General features: G+C 39.4%; 1 protein-coding gene across 5 annotated transcripts in view; it reads left to right on the top strand.

Annotated features, from left to right (window-relative positions):
- The window catches only part of MYPN (myopalladin), a 66,416-nt gene extending 47,959 nt beyond the window's left edge, over positions 1-18,457 (top strand). For all 5 annotated transcript variants that reach the window (XM_082286011.1, XM_082286009.1, XM_082286010.1 and 2 more), the window contains 8 exons: positions 8,888-9,109; positions 9,561-9,710; positions 10,511-10,590; positions 11,066-11,192; positions 12,697-12,904; positions 13,632-13,797; positions 16,056-16,189; positions 18,110-18,457. In XM_082286011.1, coding sequence (XP_082142137.1) covers positions 8,888-9,109; positions 9,561-9,710; positions 10,511-10,590; positions 11,066-11,192; positions 12,697-12,904; positions 13,632-13,797; positions 16,056-16,189; positions 18,110-18,279 — 1,257 coding nt within the window. In that variant the 3' untranslated portion in view covers positions 18,280-18,457. The remainder of the gene's footprint in view (positions 1-8,887; positions 9,110-9,560; positions 9,711-10,510; positions 10,591-11,065; positions 11,193-12,696; positions 12,905-13,631; positions 13,798-16,055; positions 16,190-18,109) is intronic.
- Positions 18,458-19,436: the final 979 nt, after the last annotated feature.

Raw genomic sequence — 19,436 nt, 5'->3', positions numbered from 1 at the left:
TGACCTTTCTTTCTGGCACATCACACTGCCAAAGCACTTAGAGTAAAACAACTGGCAAGCAGTACGTTTTGCAGATGAATCACAAGTGTTACAATCTGTACTTGCTATGGTAGTAAGAGAAATTATTTGGAGAGCTACTGTGAAATACCAGTCAGTCTTTGGAGTTAACTGCATGATAACCCCTTTAGAAACAATGATCACTACTAGTGTCAGAGTTATCTGCTGACAGCAGAAGTTATTTATACACTTATTTGCTATTCTGTATGAGACCAAACCTATATCGTGACTCTCAAATTCCTCAAAAGTTCAAAGCTGGCACTTCTCTAACTGTTACAGTAATTAGAATGCCAATGGCTATGAACTAAAATCAATAAAAGTTCCCTCATTTTCCTCTCAATTCCCAACTTTAATCCCTTCTGATTTTCCTTTTCTCATCTGAGAAAAGCTTACTCCAGCAAATTCAAGTCTGAGTTTTCTCCTCCATGAAGGCAGTGATTATTTAAACAGATGACAGGATGAACAGTATTTTCCAGAATTCCTATTGCTATATAGAACAATCAACATAATGAGAATAATATGCTGGAGTGCTGGATTCACACCCATATATTTTGTTCCATTTTTTCCTCTTGTAGTTAATGCAGAATTAGAAAGGAGACATTTTCATTCCACACATAGCAAATCTGTATTAAATCAATTAAAGTAATGGTAGGGAAGGGCTTACTCCCTTTCTCATAAATACAAATGCAATCCTCCTCTGTGTGAGAGATCACTGCATAATGGAGTACAGCATCCAGTAAGAACCTCAAATGTTGGTTTCCTTGCATTGTCTACATGCTACTTTAAAAATTCCTTCTCATAAAATGTGTCCTCTGGTGTATTTTTATTTAGAACATTGTACTGACACCCCCATTTCTCTCATTTACAATACCTGCAGAGCATGCGGGGATCATCCAGAATGAATGCTGCAGATGACAAGCCTGTGCCTTAAAGTCCTGGTATTGTCTTGTATTACTACAAAAAGGGCAGCAATGAACAGGAGGGATTTGCATTCTGGTTCTCTGCTTATTATCTAAAATTGACTTCCATATGAAAAATGTTTAGCTCACAAGATGAGATTTTCCTAAGTGTCAGCATTATGCACTCAGCATGATATCTGATAATCCAGATGTCCTCCTTCTGTTTCATCCAGTACATCATTCATCACCAACAATAAAGAAATCCAGGATCAGAACATAGTTGGTAATTTTGCTGATGCTGCATGAGACAGAACAGATTAGTCTCTGGGCGTCTACAGCTATGATGACCATGAGGTGCTGACAGAAATACAAATATGACTTTGCTAAGATTCTAGCTGCAACTTTAATCAAGTACATGCAATAACAAGCTGTCATTTTTACCAAAAAAAACCTACCATACCCATCATTTCTGCAGATGGTGGCATGGTCTAGTGCCAGGTGAAATTTCGTCACAATTAGGAGTGCTGAAAAAAAATGTGATTCTGTTACACCCAAACATCTTCAGTCAGATTTTCTCAGTTCTTTCAAACAAAAGGGGCAGTGAACGAGGATTGGCTTTATGCAATCACAGGAAGACGATAGGACAAATCCCAGGATAGAGGAGACTTGACTCAGTGTCTTCCTTGGCTCGAAGACAATCAAATTCAAAACTCTGAACTCCCATAAGGACAAGCTTCACTCCTTGCCAGTGGGTAAGTGTCATGTTGGTGCTGTCCCAGGTTGCTCAAATAATTAAGCATTCTTTATCACCAGGAGAAAAATCTGGAAATTCCGCCTTTCAGAACAGCTTCTGTAACAGGCGACCTGAGTTTTTCTCCCACCTTCTCCAGCTCAAGGAATAAAATTTAAGACTTTCAGGCACCAAGAACAGGCCCTCAATTAGCAGGACATTTCAAAGAGCATTTCAATTTAATGATTAGGGTCCTCTGAGGAAGCTGTTAGAATTCTTTCTTCCAGCTAGTGATGGAGAAAATGAACAGAGACAGACTGAGACAGAGAAATAAAAAGAGAGTCACTCTCCTGCCCAGAAACAAGGACAAGCAACACCTGGATTCTTGTCCTTACTGTAGTGGATGTTTCAGTATTTCTGCAAAGTGAAAGAGGACAAGAAGGACAAAAAACCCTCATCTCCACCCTCAGAATGTTTTATTGGCATAAAGCTTGGAGCTTCCTCTTGGAGGCTGAGATTGAAATGCTGTGAGACCAAGCATCCAAGTCTCATAACCTCAGTGCGTGTCCAGGTAACTGCACCACTTGATGAAAGGAGAGCACAGTCAGCGTTACCTGCAGTTCCCAAAATCTGTCTGTCTAGTCCACTGGGCCTTTTATCTTCCCTACAAATAAAATATCTCAGTAATGTTCAGTTAGAATATGTCACGTAGAAACAAAAAGATGTGGGGAGAAAAGGAAAGAAGGAGACTTTGGGAAGACTTGGGCAAATGGAAAAATATAATTGGGTAATGGAAACGAATTCTTTTACCCTGGTATTTGAAAGCATTCACAGGCTTCACCAATACAAATAAATCGATACATATTTCCTCTGTAAATAGAGGAAATTCAGCTTTACAGGCAAAACTTAGAAATTAATGATATTATTTCCTCAACATTTTGTTATACTAATAATATAAAATAGAAAAATGAGGTAATTAAACTTCAAAATCCTGTACAGTAATAAAACTAAATTATTTACCTGTGCAATAATAAAGGAAAGCAGAGTTAAATACCAGGGCCTGGTTTATACATTTCGGTTGTAAGAACTCCAAACTGTGCTCACATATCTGTGTCATTTACTATGAAGAATATCATGTGGCAATGCTGATTGGTTGTGTCTTATGTAAGACTCAGATAGCAGCCTTATTTTTAGGACAAAAAAAGCCCTACAGCTGTTTAGAAAATTATGCACAGCCCTCACATGAATATTCTTTACTTTTGCTAGAAAATGCTTGGTAAGAAACTTCAGAGCAGAAGAGATGCAGGGTTTGTCCAAAAGCTTTCAGATCACTAAAAACCAGAGCCTGTAAAGCCATACGCAGATCCCAGTTCATCACACAGGCCCCGACACCGGTGACACCTCAACACTGACCACACAGAACCATCTCCTTGCAGTTCCCATACTGAGCATTCAGTCTCAGAAAGGCCGAGGAATCACCCAGAACTCTGTTCCCAGGGCACAAAAATTACACTTAATTCAATCACTCCAAAAATCTGGCTCAAAATCAAGCTTCACATCATCTCTCAAAGGTCAGCAAATGTCAGCAATTTTAGGCTAAGGATGGGAATTAAACCACAGTCTCCCCATGGAAGCTTGTCTGCTCTGCACTAGGAATGAGAAGAGATTTAAGAATCTGACCAGGACAAATTGATATTAATATGTATAAACTCCCTGTAATTGTGGGAATGAACAGTTGAACAACCACTGGTGGCTGTCTTCTCAAGACCTAGATCTTATCAATAGGAAAGTATAGACAGGTTTTCATGGTAGGGATCCTGGCTTGCAGAGCTCATCACGTCAGAGAGGCAAGCTGAACCCTTCATGCTTGCACATACACTCACTCCAGCTGCTAAGTCTGTGGGAATTGGAGATGGCAACTCCATTTGCTTTCTCTCCTCTTTCGTTCTTGCTTAATCACTCTGAACTGTATTTTGAATATTGTCTAGCTAGACAATAACTTGCTAGGCTCTTCATGGGTTTGTGTTTGGATAAGCATGAGATTCATGCCTAGTGGTGTGTAAGATGTCCCATACAATTCATCTGCAAGAAAAAAATCGCCCCAGCGGTACCTCTTCATAGGACATGACAAGTGGAGAAAAGCTTATATATTGGATCTGATGCTTTTTGATTCCCACTGCTGAGAGGGGAACAGGGGGAAGAGAGAGAATCCAAACTATTCAGGAGATTTCAGTCAGCGTAGCCTAGATTAGACTGGGAAGTTAAGGAGTGTTACAGCTTGGAAACAGATGCTGAGATGCAATATATGCCACTTTCTTAGATAAACTGTTAAATGGATTTAGAATAACTCTGTCAAAAAGCCAATCTAGTAAAAGTTACAAAACTGGGATTAAATTGGGAAATTTGTCTAGAGTTGGCATTAAGTTGGCAACAGAATTGTTTTTATATAGTATACGAGAATCAACATTCGAGTAGAATTCCCTTAGCCTTTCTGTTTGTGGTAATTTCCATGAGTTACTATGCTAACATCAGATTATTTTGATTCTACAAGCTTCTACTAACTGTTAGTATGTATATTCACTAAGATCTGAATCCTGCTAAAGATAAATTTTGACTTCAACAGATACAGGATTTTAGAACTTGTGTTCATACACAAAGGTGCTTAGAATCTTACAGGAATTACTACATTCTATGCAATTCCCTTTTTGCCAAAAATGTTTACAGGCAGCAGAAAGGCCCAGGAGTTAAATTACCTGGCAAGATCTAGGAGATCATGATGCAGCTCTCTGCTCAGTCACAGATTTTTTGTGTTACCTTAACAGATCCCTCAGCTTCTTTAGGCCTCAATTTCCCATAGGTAAAATGCAGGTAATAGCCCTGCCCTGAAGGATGCCGTGCTCTTTGGTGGTCAAAAATTATGGTGATGGGGCCAAATAGATCCATCACAGAGACAAAGTTATGTGAACCTGTACCTTCAGCAAGACTGGCATTCAGAGAAGATTTTGTTTGTTGTGCAGGACAAAGTACAGCCACCCACCAGCAGCCCATGACAATATTGCCAAGGCAGAGCAAAGGCAAGCAGAAGGAAAGCTGCATTTCACTTCTCTATCTGCCACTGAGTTCCACTAGAATGGTAAAAAACCCCTCCAGATACATATTCAGCACATTTACTGGCTTTGCTTTGGCCACTTGTAAGTCTTTTACCCTTCAAACTATACTGGGACAATATTAATACAACCATCACTGCCTACTCCCTTTTGCACACTAAACAATGCGCATTCGGTGTAGGAGAAATAGCCAGGTTTCCAATGTTGCAGTCTACTCAGCATATATAGATAAATATATACAATTATAAATGTATTATATACATTGCACAGAGCATTACACCACTGAACAGGAGCTTGAATTTTTAGCTGGTAGATATAATAATTTTAAGTATCTTGCTACTTTATATTGAACAATTGTGTGAATTACTGCCTGTGAAAGTTTCATGTTCTAGGAAAGCCGCCAAAAAAGCAGCTGCAGTGCTACATTTTTGACTCCAAACCAGGGCTTGAACCTTTGTACTCTTTCCCTCAGTCTTCTCACTATGCTGAACTGCAGCCTAGTTTTAACATTGTACCCCATGCCCGCATGGGCTTGTTCGTGTGACACTTTACGAAATACTTGTCTGAACCACAACAACACTTTGCCCTACACCACTTTTGTAATCACATTCAGAAATAGGCTTATGGTTTCTGTGATAAAAACAGTTCTTCAGAAAGCCATATTAACAACTATCTTCTGTTCTTGCTAATCCTAAAAGAAAACCTACCAAACAAGCAAAAACCTACAAGATTATTCTGTACTCTGCGTACAGAAGTGTATTTTCACTTATTCAGAGATTTCTGTTCTTTATAAGAAGTTTGGTGTAACATCTTCAGCCTCTGAATGTTGGTGTTCAAATTTTCACAGCAAAGTTAACTTGGTCTTGTTGGTTTGTTTGTAAATTTATACAAGCACATATATGCACACTGAACACATTTAGAAAAGCAAAGACTGATGTATGAGGACGACACACAGGAAACAGGGGCTGTGAGAACCCTAACTTCAATGTTTTCTAATTTAAAATGTATTTTTGAACATAACTCCTTTAAATGAGCAGCCAAACTCCTGCAGTCAGCCTGCACAGTTCCCAGCCAGAGACTTGCATTTGTACAAGGACACTTAGGGCTTCCATGAGCAGGGAAGCAGCTGCCAGCAATGACAACCCCGTGCTGATAGTGCAGCCATATGCTTTCATTTTCACAAAGTGCTACTTTTACACTTCTTTTTGTGTATGCACATACATCCAGAGCCACATGCAAAGAAACGTGGGAGAAAACCTGTCCACTATTAACTTGAAAGGGTCCCATGAAACGTGTTCCTTCCTCTATTGTATTTTCTTCTGCAAGCAGACATTTGAAAAGGAAGAAGTGCCTATATTTCTTAATGAAGTAGTTTGTAGGAAGTTAACATCCTCAGCACATCAGCCAGGAAAAAAAATGATACACTGCGTTCACAGAAAACTTTTTAGGATCTAAAGCAGATGGCAAAGTTAATTTGGTTAAGTACAACTTGAAAATGATTGCTCTAAGTTTTATTTATGCTAGTTGGTTAGATCACTTAAGACAGATCTGTACTTTCGGAGTAGAGGAAAAAAATATGTTAATTGTCTCTATCAGCATTTTGTGGTTTCATCTGTAGGCCATCATGGCTACAGCAACCATAGCCTATTAATTTCTTACAACATACAGTGACTTGTTTTAGACAGCAATGATTCTAGAAAAAAAATCCATACAAAAAACTGCTGACTTAACTCAGCTGTCTATAAACAATACTGGACTGTGCCATCAGCTTGCAATATTTCAAAATTTAACTCTGTTCTGCAGCATTTTGTCCTTCCACATCAATGTGATACCTTGACAGTGTAATGGTAATGCCTTTCTAGCCCCATTACTTCCCTCTGCTACAGCAGCCACTCCCTGATTTTTACATTATCCTGCCTTCCTAAAAAGACACAGGCCTTTTCTCAGTATCAAGGGTAAAACACTGATTGCTTAGCTTTCCCTTGGAACACTATAACCAGTTCTTGCCACCTATGTGAGAAAATGATCAGTTTGGTTAGTGCGAAATCAGAGAAACTCCAGTTTTACACTGGCTTTAATGAGATGGGAATTTGATCTATAAAGCAATTTGCTGAGATCTGCTGCATGAGAGAAGAAAAGCTCAAGGAGATGAAACTTTATCAGGCTGTTTAGTGCTCCCCACCTGCCAGCCAGTCCCCTGAGGAGGTGGCTGGTACCACGCAGGGCCTGGCTCCCAGCCTTTGGCACGTCTCACACTGGGACAGAGAGGCCAGCTGAAAGCTCTGCTTGGCAGAGCTGGACTTGCAGGACAGTGTCAGAGAGCAGAGCGGCCCTGTCAGAGCAGGGGAAGGTGTTAAAGGTAAGGAAGGGATCTTGGAGGGGGGACTCAGCCACCTAAGCTGCCTGCGAACGCTGCCTGCACCTTGTAGCTCTCCGCACTGCTCCGAAGCTGTGTGGAACAAACAGCCCTGCAGCATTGGGAACGAGGGTTGAGTGCAAGGAGGAGCAACTTCACTCATCAAATTCCTTTCCTACCTATTCCAAGCTGGCTGCCTTTTCCTACCATAGCTAACTTCTTCTAGAGCTGACCTTAAAGCAACCTCCCCAAAACAGACATTTTAGACAAAAACACACAATGCCTACCACTACAGTTCCAAAATCAGCTATTACCAGACTGTTTACTCCACCATAGCAATTTCCAACTTTTTTTCCTTTGTGGCTGCCACCTTTTCCTCCACTCACCCCCAAGTCTTACAAACCCCTGTCTCCTCAAAACTCCACTGTAATGTCTAAACCTTCGGCTTCACTTCTGTCTCCTTGATCTCCTAAAGAAAGTAGAAGAGTTTGTCAGCTAAAATTTTTTGCTGCTTCTCAATCTTTTCTCCCTACTATCTGGAATTTATTGGTCAAGAGCATAATCAGCAGTAAGATGGAATGGCTAAATGATCAGGGATGTAATTGCCAGTGATTTGGGATAGATGGTGGTTCTTTAATTAATATTCTGTAAGATTTCAGACAAGATGCATTTCTGAACCTTGTTTTTTCAGCAAATTGAATATATCTAAGGATTGGTTACACCCTTATTTATTATTCATTGGTTTCTAAAATTCTGTTTTCAATAGAAGCAGGAATGCAAGCTCTGGGCTTAAAACCTGCACAGATCCAGGTCTGAGCAAACTGATTTGTCTTCTACACGTAATAAATAAGATTGCCCCCCAAAAAGGTAGTTTGTAATGGCTTAAACAAGGAGCTCTTGCAGCTGTGTGTGTCAGGGCAGCGGGCAACGTGTGCTACCTGAGAACTCCATCCAGGTGTAGCTGTAGTGCTCCACCATGCCCAGGACAAACACGGGTTTGGAGGCACAAACTGAAGCTGGCTCTTGGTCTGAGGCTTCACAAGTCACAGCAAGAGACAATTGGTCAAATGCCTCCTGGTCTAGACAAGAGATTTCCTCATGCGAAACAGCTAAGTGATGAGACATTTCTAATTGGCTTCAGAGGATCAGGAGAAAGTTCACAATCACATCAAACTATCTGGAAATGTTCATTTAGGTAGGAATATGCTGGGTTTTTTGCATGATCTGTTTAATCTTCTAAGAATTTCCATGTAATATATTCAGCTTTCTCAGTCACACCAGCTAGAAATCTGTCCAAGTTTAACCTGAAGTTAATTACTCTGAAAATACTTCACTTTCTTCCTAATTTTCTCTTTTAGTAGGTATAGTTTTCTATAATTTCTATAATTAGCAGGTGACTAATATTTGAACACAAAATCCTCAAAAATTTGGTATGTTTTAATGATCTCTTTTGATCAACAATGTGCAAGAGTACAATTTTTCTTGACAGGGACTTAGAGGAATTACATATTTGATTCTTTTACTTAGAAAAAACTCAGTCTCATGAATTATATTGTACAGACTCTCAATGCAGTATCTGTGCCTGCAAACCAAATTCACACTGTTTCAGGATGTCCCTCGGTTTACTTAGGCTTTTGTATTTTCACTTGTTGTAGAATTAGTCTACAAGTGCCAATGGCTGCAAATACCCCAGAACATGGCTGGTTTTGTTCAGATCTGTGCCTCTCTCACCCTGCAGGAATACAGGATTTCAAGCTTTGAGCAGAGGCTGATGAACGAAATAGAATTTCGCCTTGAACGGACACCAGTGGATGAATCAGACGATGAAGTCCAACACGAGGAAATCCCTACAGGCAAATACATAGCTCCCATCTTTGATAAGAGACTCAAGCATTTTCGGGTAATGGAAGGATCCCCTATTACGTTCACCTGCAAAATAGTTGGAATACCTGTTCCCAAGGTATGTCATTCTCACTGTAACTGGTAAAGGAACAAAACCCAACTACTCAGTATTTTCTGTACATCCCTCCTAAACACATGGCTCTGTGGAGAGAGCTCCCAAACTAATAATTTCCCCCACCTTTCTAAAATAACAGTATCTGCCCCTGAGCATGCATCAGGCCTTGAGGTATAGCCACCTGACTCCAGAAGACACAGAAATGCACAACCCCCAGAACTTCTCAGAAATATGAGAACTGATCTAACCAGTAGCGTGCCTAGAGCCAAGAAAAGAGAACCTGACAGGCCCAGCTATGATATGCAGCTTCTTGAGTTCAACCTGGAATCATTCTGTTTCACATTATAACTGACCTGCAAAGTTTATAATTTTCTAAAATTTTATTAGCTATCACTCAACTTACATTATTTTTCTAGTCACTGTTAAGTCATGGGTGCGTGTCTGATCACTACAGGTCTACTGGTTCAAGGATGGCAAGCAGATTTCAAAGAAAAACACACATTTCAAAATGAACAGAGAAGAAGATGGAACATGTTCTTTACATATTGAAACTGCTACTAACGATGATGATGGCAACTATACGATTATGGCTGCAAACCCACAAGTAAGCTGTTGTTTTTTCTTTTACAAAAATGCTTGTTTCATCTTTTTCTAATTTACGTTAACAGGAACACAAATTAGGCCACATACTTTGACATCAAGTGGTGACTATATCACAAATCAGATTCTTCAGAGCATAGGAGAGGAGACTCACTATGTAAACACAACTGATGAAACTACTCCCCTATTAGGCATACAGTTTAAATCATTACGGACATTTTTTCACATTGATAACTCCTGCCCTATCTCCTTCCCAGTCTCAGATGCTGATAGGTACGAGATGATGTGGTGACAAAACAGACATGATGTTTCAGGCAGAAAGAATAGAGCAGGGAGAAACAAATAGCTACATCAAATTTGGAACTGTTAGCAAACACAATTTGTGTGTGGATCTGCAAATAGTCTCACTCCCTTACACCGTTCTCCTTGACCTCGTGTGCTAGCTTAGCTGTTTATTTAGAAGTACGTCCATCAGGCCAACTTTTTCCAGTTTAAATGTTTCTCTTTTTTTAAATTATATTTCTTTTCAGTTTCTTTATGACTGCATTTTAAAGTATGCCAGTACAAAGGTACTAGCAGACAGTACCTGTGGCAGGAATAAACAAGCAGGGACAGGCAGCACTGCTAAATGCATTGCCACAGCTGCAGGCTAACAGCATTTGCTTTAGGAAAATAGTATTTTCACTATAGTTCAGCTACTTTATAAAAATAAATCCTAATGCATTGTAAGTGTTCAATATTTATACTTTAAAATGAAATGAGCTATTAACCAACTATTAATTCTGTTTCCACTGTGATTTGCAGGGCAGGATCAGTTGTTCAGGACACCTGATGGTTCAGAGTGTCCCTTTTCGAGGACGAATATCAACAACTCAGCCTCACAGGTGAAAGAAAAAAGTCCTGCAGACCTGCTTTATGCTTTTTACTGAAGGCAACCAAAATAACCACTGCACTCACTGAACTTCAGTTCTCAATCATGAAATGGAAATAACAGCAGCAGTTCCCTCCCAACAGGTCGCTTCTATGTTTTTGAAGGTCATCCTCAAATACAGGGAAGTTTTAACTATGATTTCATGTACTTGTTGTAGAGGAGCTAAAGGCAAGGGATGGAGTAGCAAAATGAAAAAGAAAGCAAAGGCCAGCTTGGGAATCTAAGGATATTACATGATATAGTTAACTCAATAATCTTTCTAAATGGAAAATATGCAATAATTAAATTACAATCAGTCCATTTCTTTCTTCCCTTTTATGTAACTCAAGCTATCTCTCCATCCTTTTCCCCAATTTCTTCCCCTTTTTTAAGCATTAGGAAAAAAAAATTTGACTTCCAAACACCCACAGGTGATTTTTGTGTTGCAGAACACGGCCGCGGGTGCCAGAAGGAGACAAAGAGGCAGTTCAAGAACGCTTTTTCAGGCCATACTTTCTACAGGCTCCGGGTGACATGGTGGCACATGAAGGGCGACTTTGTAGGTTGGATTGTAAGGTATTCACTGGTTCCTCTGTTCACTCTCACTTTCCCTACCTCTGTACACGTAGTGTTATGTGTTTTCATGTTCTTTATTGCATGCATGAACATTTTCCATTCAAGTTTTAATGCTTCATTTATAAAACTATTTCTTAATGCCATTGTCTCTGAGCTGATTCCAGGGATTTCTTTTGAACAAATGCTCTATGGGATGAAGAACACAGAAAACAAAACCCAGAAACAGAAGGCTCACTTACAAGGTTGTTCAAATTACTAGATATGTACACTGTGTCCTTTACCAGTATGAACTCCAGAAGTTCTGCTCCATTATCTTGAACATAATCCAGAATAGCGCAAAACCACCATGAGAAAGAGAGGATTCAGCACGTTGCTTTGTGTTCAAACAAATGTTCCCATTGTATCAGACTGAATTACTGAAGATTAATACTCCCTGAAAAGAGGGAACTGAGCCCAATTCATTTTATGCCTCCACAGCATGCACACAGGCAGAAACATCCCCATTTACTGATTGAAATCCTGAGATGAAAGAGTAGTCAGAGGTTAGAGTACACATAGCAAACATCCTGTTATAGAACACCTTTAAGAGAATCAGCTGCTCCAACATATTCTGGTAGCCCCTCTGTGCCCCTGCAGTGCAGCAAAGGTGGCAGTGCTGACACTGACCTCTACCCTGAAGAGGGTAGAAGTTCTGAGGCATAAGTTAATGCCCTGAAGATGAGCAAGACTCATTACTACTTAATTTACGATGTAAAGTTTACTACGAGCATGCCAAAGAATTTGGTTATTCCTAGCTCTGCTATCCTGGCAGAGCATGTCTGGCATTGCACAAACCTGGGAGAGAGCAGTCCTCACTCAGGCAAGTACCACTTCCCTCTTTCTCTGCTTTGTAAAATATTGTTTGGAAAGCAGTATTTTAGACATGAGTAAGTACTGCTACCTATTGAAAAGATTTTTAATACTATAATACAGTCTAATAACCTTTCAAAAAATGCTTAATTTCTAGTTTTCTAAAGCACACAAGTTTGACAGCTATGAAGTATTATATCATTCTTCATCAAATTTTTAAAAATATGAAGTAATTTGTACAGAACATTTTTTCATCTTTGCTAAACTCTGTAGTATTTTAGATCCAGGAATTTGATTTATATTCAGCACCCTAAAAAAAAAAAAAGGAAAACTAGCAGAACTAGCAGATTATTAGGAGTCTTTTGCGAATCTCATATTCTAATTTCATATCTCATAAAGTAAGTTCCTTCCTTTCTAAGAAAAATGTAGATATTTCATGTATTTTAAAATCTTTTTCTTTGTTTGTTTTCTGTTTTTCTCCCTTTTGGAAGTAGTCAGCAGAGAAAAAAAAACTGAGAAATAATTTTTTTAAAAAATCATTCTGGTCGAGATTTTGACATGATTCAGCTGGCATTTGTAAAAAGGCCTGGCTCTGAATTTATTAGCCTCTCCTGTCAGTTGGACATTGGTCTCAAGCTGTTTCCCTGTCTCTTAGGTGAGTGGGTTACCAACTCCAGACCTGACGTGGCTCCTGAATGGCAAACCTGTGCTCCCAGATGGCAGACACAAGATGCTGGTCAGAGAGACTGGAGTTCACTCTCTGCTCATCGATCCTCTCTCCCAAAGTGATGCCGGAACTTACACTTGCCTTGCCACTAACAAAACAGGACAAAATTCATTTAGTCTGGAGCTCACTGTTGTAGGTAAGAAGCACTGAAAAACTAGTCTCAGTGATGAAGTTATCTGTATGCAAACTTACCTTACATAGTTTCCCTACAGACAAGTATAAATAAATAGTTAATGCACTGAGAGCAAGAGAATCCAACAGCTATAGATACAGATATGAAAATTTTATATGTATTTTCCCCTCCTCAGCTGATGGAGGGAAATACACCTGGGCTCAGTTGACTAGTGCACTCCTGTTACTAAGAGAGGGCCATAAGACTTCTGCCTCGTTACCACGCTACCTCTCGTCTGGGCAAAATGACATTCTTAATTTTCTCCCCAGAAAACGCTTAGAGTTTGAATTAATAATATATTAATTGAGATATCCTAGATTTCAGCCCAAATTTTATTGGTTTAAAAATGTTTTTAAATAGAAAAATTTAAATCTGAATACTGCTCTTTAATACAGCCTTAAAAGATGTGAGATATTGAAATTTATAGATCTGGCATTAACTTCCTGCAGTGGTAGTATGTTTAGACCCATTAGACATGCATGTATTCATTTATGAACTTCAGTTCTGCCTATTATTTACTTTATGTTCCCTTACAGAAGCTATGTCATGGCATTTCACTTCCCTTCCAATATCTCACTAAAAATTCACAACCTATTTTGGTATCACAAGAATAATTTTTATTGTGTTCTTCCACACTGTTCAGAGAGAAAGAAAGAATAAAATATCTGTTGTTCAATAATTCTTCTTCCAGCAAAGGAAGTAAAAAGAGCCCCCATGTTTCTGGAAAAGCTTCAGAACTGTGGTGTTCCAGAAGGGTACCCCGTCAGATTAGAGTGCAGAGTTGTGGGAATGCCACCTCCTGTATTTTACTGGAAGAAAGATAATGAGACCATCCCATCAAACAGAGAGAGGATGAGGTACTGTACCATAACACCCACGCCTGAAGTTTCTTGTGGCTGGACCAACTGCTTCCATGAAAACCTGTGCGATAAGTACAGATGGTGGTGCTTTAAAAACAACTTCTTTCACCCACATAAAGCAGTAAAAAGCCTGCTTCCTTGTGGGGTGAACAGTGGCTGTTTCCTTGGTTCAGAACAAAGGCATGATGCACCACTGCTTCAGAGTGGGGCCAGAGCTTGTGGGTCATGGGCATATGAATCTCCTTATCAAACATACTCTGATATGGTATTTTAATGCATTTGAGCACCTTATTCTCTCTACGCTATTTTTTCCCCAGTTTAGTTCCAACTAGTTATGAGTTCAAACTCAGAACAGTTTCAGTGGCCCAGAGCACGGGATAATAGAGAGTTCATCATATCGGATAGAGAAGCTGATAACAAAGTTGGTCACAAACAAGGCAAAGACTTTGATCCATGCTTACAAAATACAACAATGTTCAGGTTCAGCTCTCACTGTCAAATCCCTCACTATTTTTTAAGTTTATCAAAACAAAAGCTGATAAAATAATATGCCTGTCTGTAATTAATGATAAATTAATTGGGGTTTTTTTTAAAGATTTCTACTTCAGCATAAATCTGATTTTTAATATTTTATTTCACTTGGCTCCAACTAATGATTTGATGCGGTCACTGGATCTCTGAGATCAGCTTCAAGAAGTACCCACAGCTTCACACACACTCCTGCAGGCTATCAGTAAAGAACTGGCTCTGCAGCAGCACCTGTTAGGGATGCACACCTATCACAAGGGAAAGCATTCTTGGGAAACTCTTGCAGTGATTGCCCTGTCCCGACCCAGAGACTCCTGTCCCTCTCCAAAAACCCCACCTGATTCTGACCTTCTACAGCCTGTAGTCTATATGGTTTGGGCCCAGTCCTATTTAATATCTTTATAGATGATCTGGAGGAAGGGATTGAGTCTACCATTAGCAAATTAATGGATTACACCAAATAGGTGTTCCCCTTTCGTAGGGATTGTTGTTATATACATGCAAACACTGTAGTTACTGGAAAATGAACAACTGTGCCACATTTCCACTTGTTTCACAAAAGGTTAGAAAACAAGTTTTTGCTTCAGCTCATCAAAGGAATGATTAAGGAAAACCTCCCACACCCCACAATGCCAGGAGCAAGCATCAGGGTTGTAACAGCTCTGCTATTTCAGCCAGCTGAGACCAGACTTCCCCAAAGGCTTCTAGTGGCTCTGCACAGAGCCATGGGCAGCCTCATCCCCATTTGTCCCTATCCTGCCTCACTGTTGCCTTCCTGCCTGAAGCCAAGAGACATTTTTATATCACAATAAGGACACACACCAGCTCCTATACTACTGCACCCCCAGCAAAAGGCAAACTGTGTAGTGCGGGGAGCAAAGAGTGAATGCTCCCTTTTTTATTTGTGCTGTTGGAAGCACAAAATGTCCTCTTGTCCTGAAAGTCTGTGGTTTCATTCCAGTTCATAAGGAAATAAAACCTCAAATTTCAGAATATCCTGAAACTTCAAGTGTTCTGAAGTGCTCATCTCGCACCTCTTCCTTTATAATGAGAGAAACACTTGGATTGATAAAAAGGACCAGCCTCAGCCTAGAGAGCAGAGGAGTCTCAGTTCTGTTATACATTACTGAAAGGTTTTTCCTGGAAAGTGCAGCCACAAAGTCTTAGATCACTGGAGAGCAAAGGAAGTGGAGGGAACAGTGAAGCAGGTTTCTTTTAGAGTGTTGGCTAAGCAAATCTTTTTGATTTTCTCACTTGGTCATTTTCTCATGGAAAAGGGTGCCCCAAGAAAGTTCCTGACTGGCTCTGGTTGCTGTTGTGAAAAATATCCCAACTTTGTACTTGGCTCTTGGTATTTTGTTATGTTCTTGTTCCAGCTTCTGAACTAGGAAAAAATACAGTACGATTGTGCAGCAGCTTTGCATGGGTTTAGTTCATTAGTATTCAATAAATAATGCTAATATTAACATATCCGGAGCAACAATTCAGCTCCCACTGTAACACATGGCTGTGCACAACTGAGAGGAGCCAGAACAGATCTGAGATTTTCTGGTCATTGTTTGAGGTCACACTGAAAGCAAATCTATTGACTATAGATGTCTCAGACTGCTACCTCTTTGAGAATAGAAATGACAACGTATCTGTTTCAAATATAATACACATATTTTAAAATATGAAAACTGATATGGTCTCGAGAAATACTAATTCCCAAACACTTGTTTTCCCAGCATGCATCAAGATACAACAGGGTATGTCTGCCTCCTGATCCAGCCTGCCAAGAAAGCAGACGCTGGCTGGTACACCTTGTCTGCAAAGAACGAAGCTGGCATTGTCTCCTGTACTGCTCGACTTGACATATACGGTAGGGATTGGCTGGGAAATAAAACAAGCCCCCAACTAGTTCTTAGTCTGGGTTTGACATGGATTAGAAATCAGTGTCACAGCATGGCCACAGCTTAATAAGGCCCCAGAAGAGATATAATGATACAGCAAAATGGCTAAACCAGCTCTGCTGCATCAGTGTAAAGGAGGGTAAGGAAAAAAAGCCAAAGGAGGAGACTTGCACAATATTCTCTACTTCCATTTTCCACCTTCCAGAATCCCTAGACACATAAGCATATATTTTCGAGTTGAACCTTAACTCCACTGCCTCTGACCTGATGGAGCAATCAATTGCACACAAAAAAGTGGAACCCTTCTTCCACAGAGCACAGGGGGTGCAAACCAAGCCCAACTGATGGGGGTTATTTTACATCCAATACATTTGTCTAGGACTCAGAAGGCCCCAGCGCACTTCAAGAACTACAGCACATCATTTAACTGTTATCTCTACAAGACAGAATAGACAAAGCAGAGTATTTTGATCACTTAAGCAGCATAATTAAACACAAAACATGTTCCACAAACTGGTTGGATTAGAACCAGGCCCTCAAAAGAATTAACAAAAACCCCATGTTTTCAAACTCATATTTCTCATTTGTTTTTAAACCCCACCTGATTATCAGAAGTAAGTCACCAGTGCATCTCTGTCAGCCTCCTGCCACCTTGTGGTGATATGGGCAATAGTAATGGAAGAATCGAGGGCTGGGGAGAGGCTGATTCAAGAAAGGCGATACAAAATTTTAAAATTCCTTAGATATCTAAATGTTGAAAGACTTAAATTTTCAAATGAAATATTCAAGGCACAAACAGGAAAAATATAGAAATCAAGAAATGCTTCCCAATTCCAGCCACATTTTCTAAAAGACACAGCTCACACCCCAAAGTGAGTGACAGAAGTCATTTTTCTTTGTGCTATTTTGAATGGGTTGGGTCGAGAGATTGAAGGTGTGGTCTGATATTTGCAATTCAGCGTGCAAAGAAAAATAATAATGAGTAAATAATGAGTTCAAGTAGAAACACATTGGGTGCTGCAAGAAAAAAAGGAGGCTCTTTTAAAAATATTTCCAGATAAGGTCAAAATTCAGCATGGAAAGACATTTCTTATCAATGCTTAACATGTAGATTGTAGTCTCCCACACTAAATTACCTCAAAGCATTGGAGCCTGAACTTGACTTCCATTTCCATACCCTTTCATTTTAACTGCTGACAGATACGTCTATCTAATTTGGGTGCAGACCCATACCGATAAACACTGGCAAAGAAAATATAATTTTCCCTTTTCTGAAGTGTTTTAGGGATAACAACTGCTAGGTATTACCTAATACAATATTTTTACAAAATTTTAGTGGTATTTAGTGGTTCATATGGGAACATGCTGAATGTTACTTCTAAATTACTGAATATGGGTCTTTGGATTACATTTCTTTCAGTATTTAAAAAAAAAATCTAGAAAACATGTTAGTAGTTGTAAGTACTAGAGGGCAGTAAAAACTGCAATCACTTCCTTGAAGAAAAGCAATCCAGAGGATGAAGTAGTACAGAATCAGAGCCCTGGTCAGTTTGTTCATCTCTGTTCATGCTATGGTATGTTTTCAGTTTTGATTGCAAGGGTTTTGGGGAAGGCTCCAAAGATTCAATCATTAAATTTTGGACTTTGTGAAATCCATGCAAACGTTCCCATTGAACAGGGATGAAATTTTATCTGTAGACTTCAATAAAATTACTGAACACACAGACTATGCCAATGATAATATTTGAAAGAACAGACCCTAACCCTGAAAGAACAATACCGTGCTCTCCTCGAGGATGTTGGAAGCAACTTTCCAGGCGTGTGTATTTTTGTTTCATTGTGACCAGAACTAGAGGTTTATACATCCCATTACGTTTCTGTTGCTTCAGCTCAGTGGCACCGTCAAATTCCACAAGCAGTCAAGCTCCGCCCCGGTGGCAGCCGCTACACGAACCTCAGCAGCCAAGGACTCGACATCTTCTCTGCCTTTCCAGCTCCTGAGAGCCCTATGCTGTTTTCATCCCCAACCCAAAAGTTGGTGGAGAGTGAAGAACTTTGAAAAACAAACGCTCGTTCCAGTTGCACCTGCGGAGATACTAGAACTGTGAAAAACTAAATAAAAACAAAAAGAGGTACAACTCAAGATGCTCAAGGTTTACAAGCAACTTGTTTGTAATTAAGTGTTCTGCTGCTGCAAATGCTGCAAGTAATATATCGTACAAGACTTTTGCATATGATTTTAATGCAGGATAATTGTGGTATGGAGTGTTGTGCAATAAATTCAGAACTGTGTAGTTTGCTAAGAATTACATAGTAAACATAGTTTTCAGCACCTAAAAGCCAATGCCACTTTTACTTCTTGAATTAGAGCTACTGCGCTGTAGCTGCCATGGTAAGGATTGATGATGATTAGCTGGAAGACTGCCAGTGAAAACATTGACATTACAGTAACAACAATCCTGAATGAGGGTAAACAACAAGACTTTGAATGTAATCCTAAAAAACATGCCAAATAATCACAAAGCACAAGTTAAAGGGAAAAGATGTAACTCATTTTTATATATGATTATGCCAGACTATTTTAGAATTTTTGAATTCCAGATTAGATAAATATAGCATTTCATGTAGGTACAGCTGTATACCCTAAATATTTATATTTGTGTGTGTGTGTACTCCATGAACTGTGTACTCTTGGTGTAAAGGTTCATAAAATAAGGTACAGGACATGTGCATAAGGCGCTAACATAGGAAATGAAAATTCCTCGTGTCTGAAGCATGTTCTCTTGAGCCTGTAGCTGAAACTATTTTCCAGATGTGCTTCATACTTTTTTCTTTACCATGTTAGTGATCCTCTGACTTTAACACAGATGATACCAAACTTGTAACTTCATGGCTTTTAAATGTCAGTCTCTTCTTCCTAATTTTTAATGTGCATCTACCATCTAGCTCATTTTATAGCTAAATGGAAAGGAATTGCGACCTGGTAAATTTTCACCACCATTTAGGAAATGGTCACAGGTGTGGTGTCTAACATGAAGACAGAAAATTCTATTAGTATACGAAGTTTAAGAAGTTAAGCAACAGTTATATGTGAAAAGCTTGAAAAAACCCTACTGTAACTAACAGTGGTAATAAATAAGGCAAATTAATGAAAGCTCTACAGAAGGTGTTAAGTCACAACACTTAATGATTGATTTAAATATTTTGGCACCTATA

The sequence above is a fragment of the Coloeus monedula genome (genome assembly GCF_965178545.1).
Source record: "Coloeus monedula genome assembly, chromosome: 8".
Taxonomy (NCBI): Eukaryota; Metazoa; Chordata; class Aves; order Passeriformes; family Corvidae; genus Coloeus; species Coloeus monedula.
The sequence above is the reverse complement of the archived record's forward strand: the minus strand, read 5'-3'. Positions and strand labels throughout refer to the sequence as shown.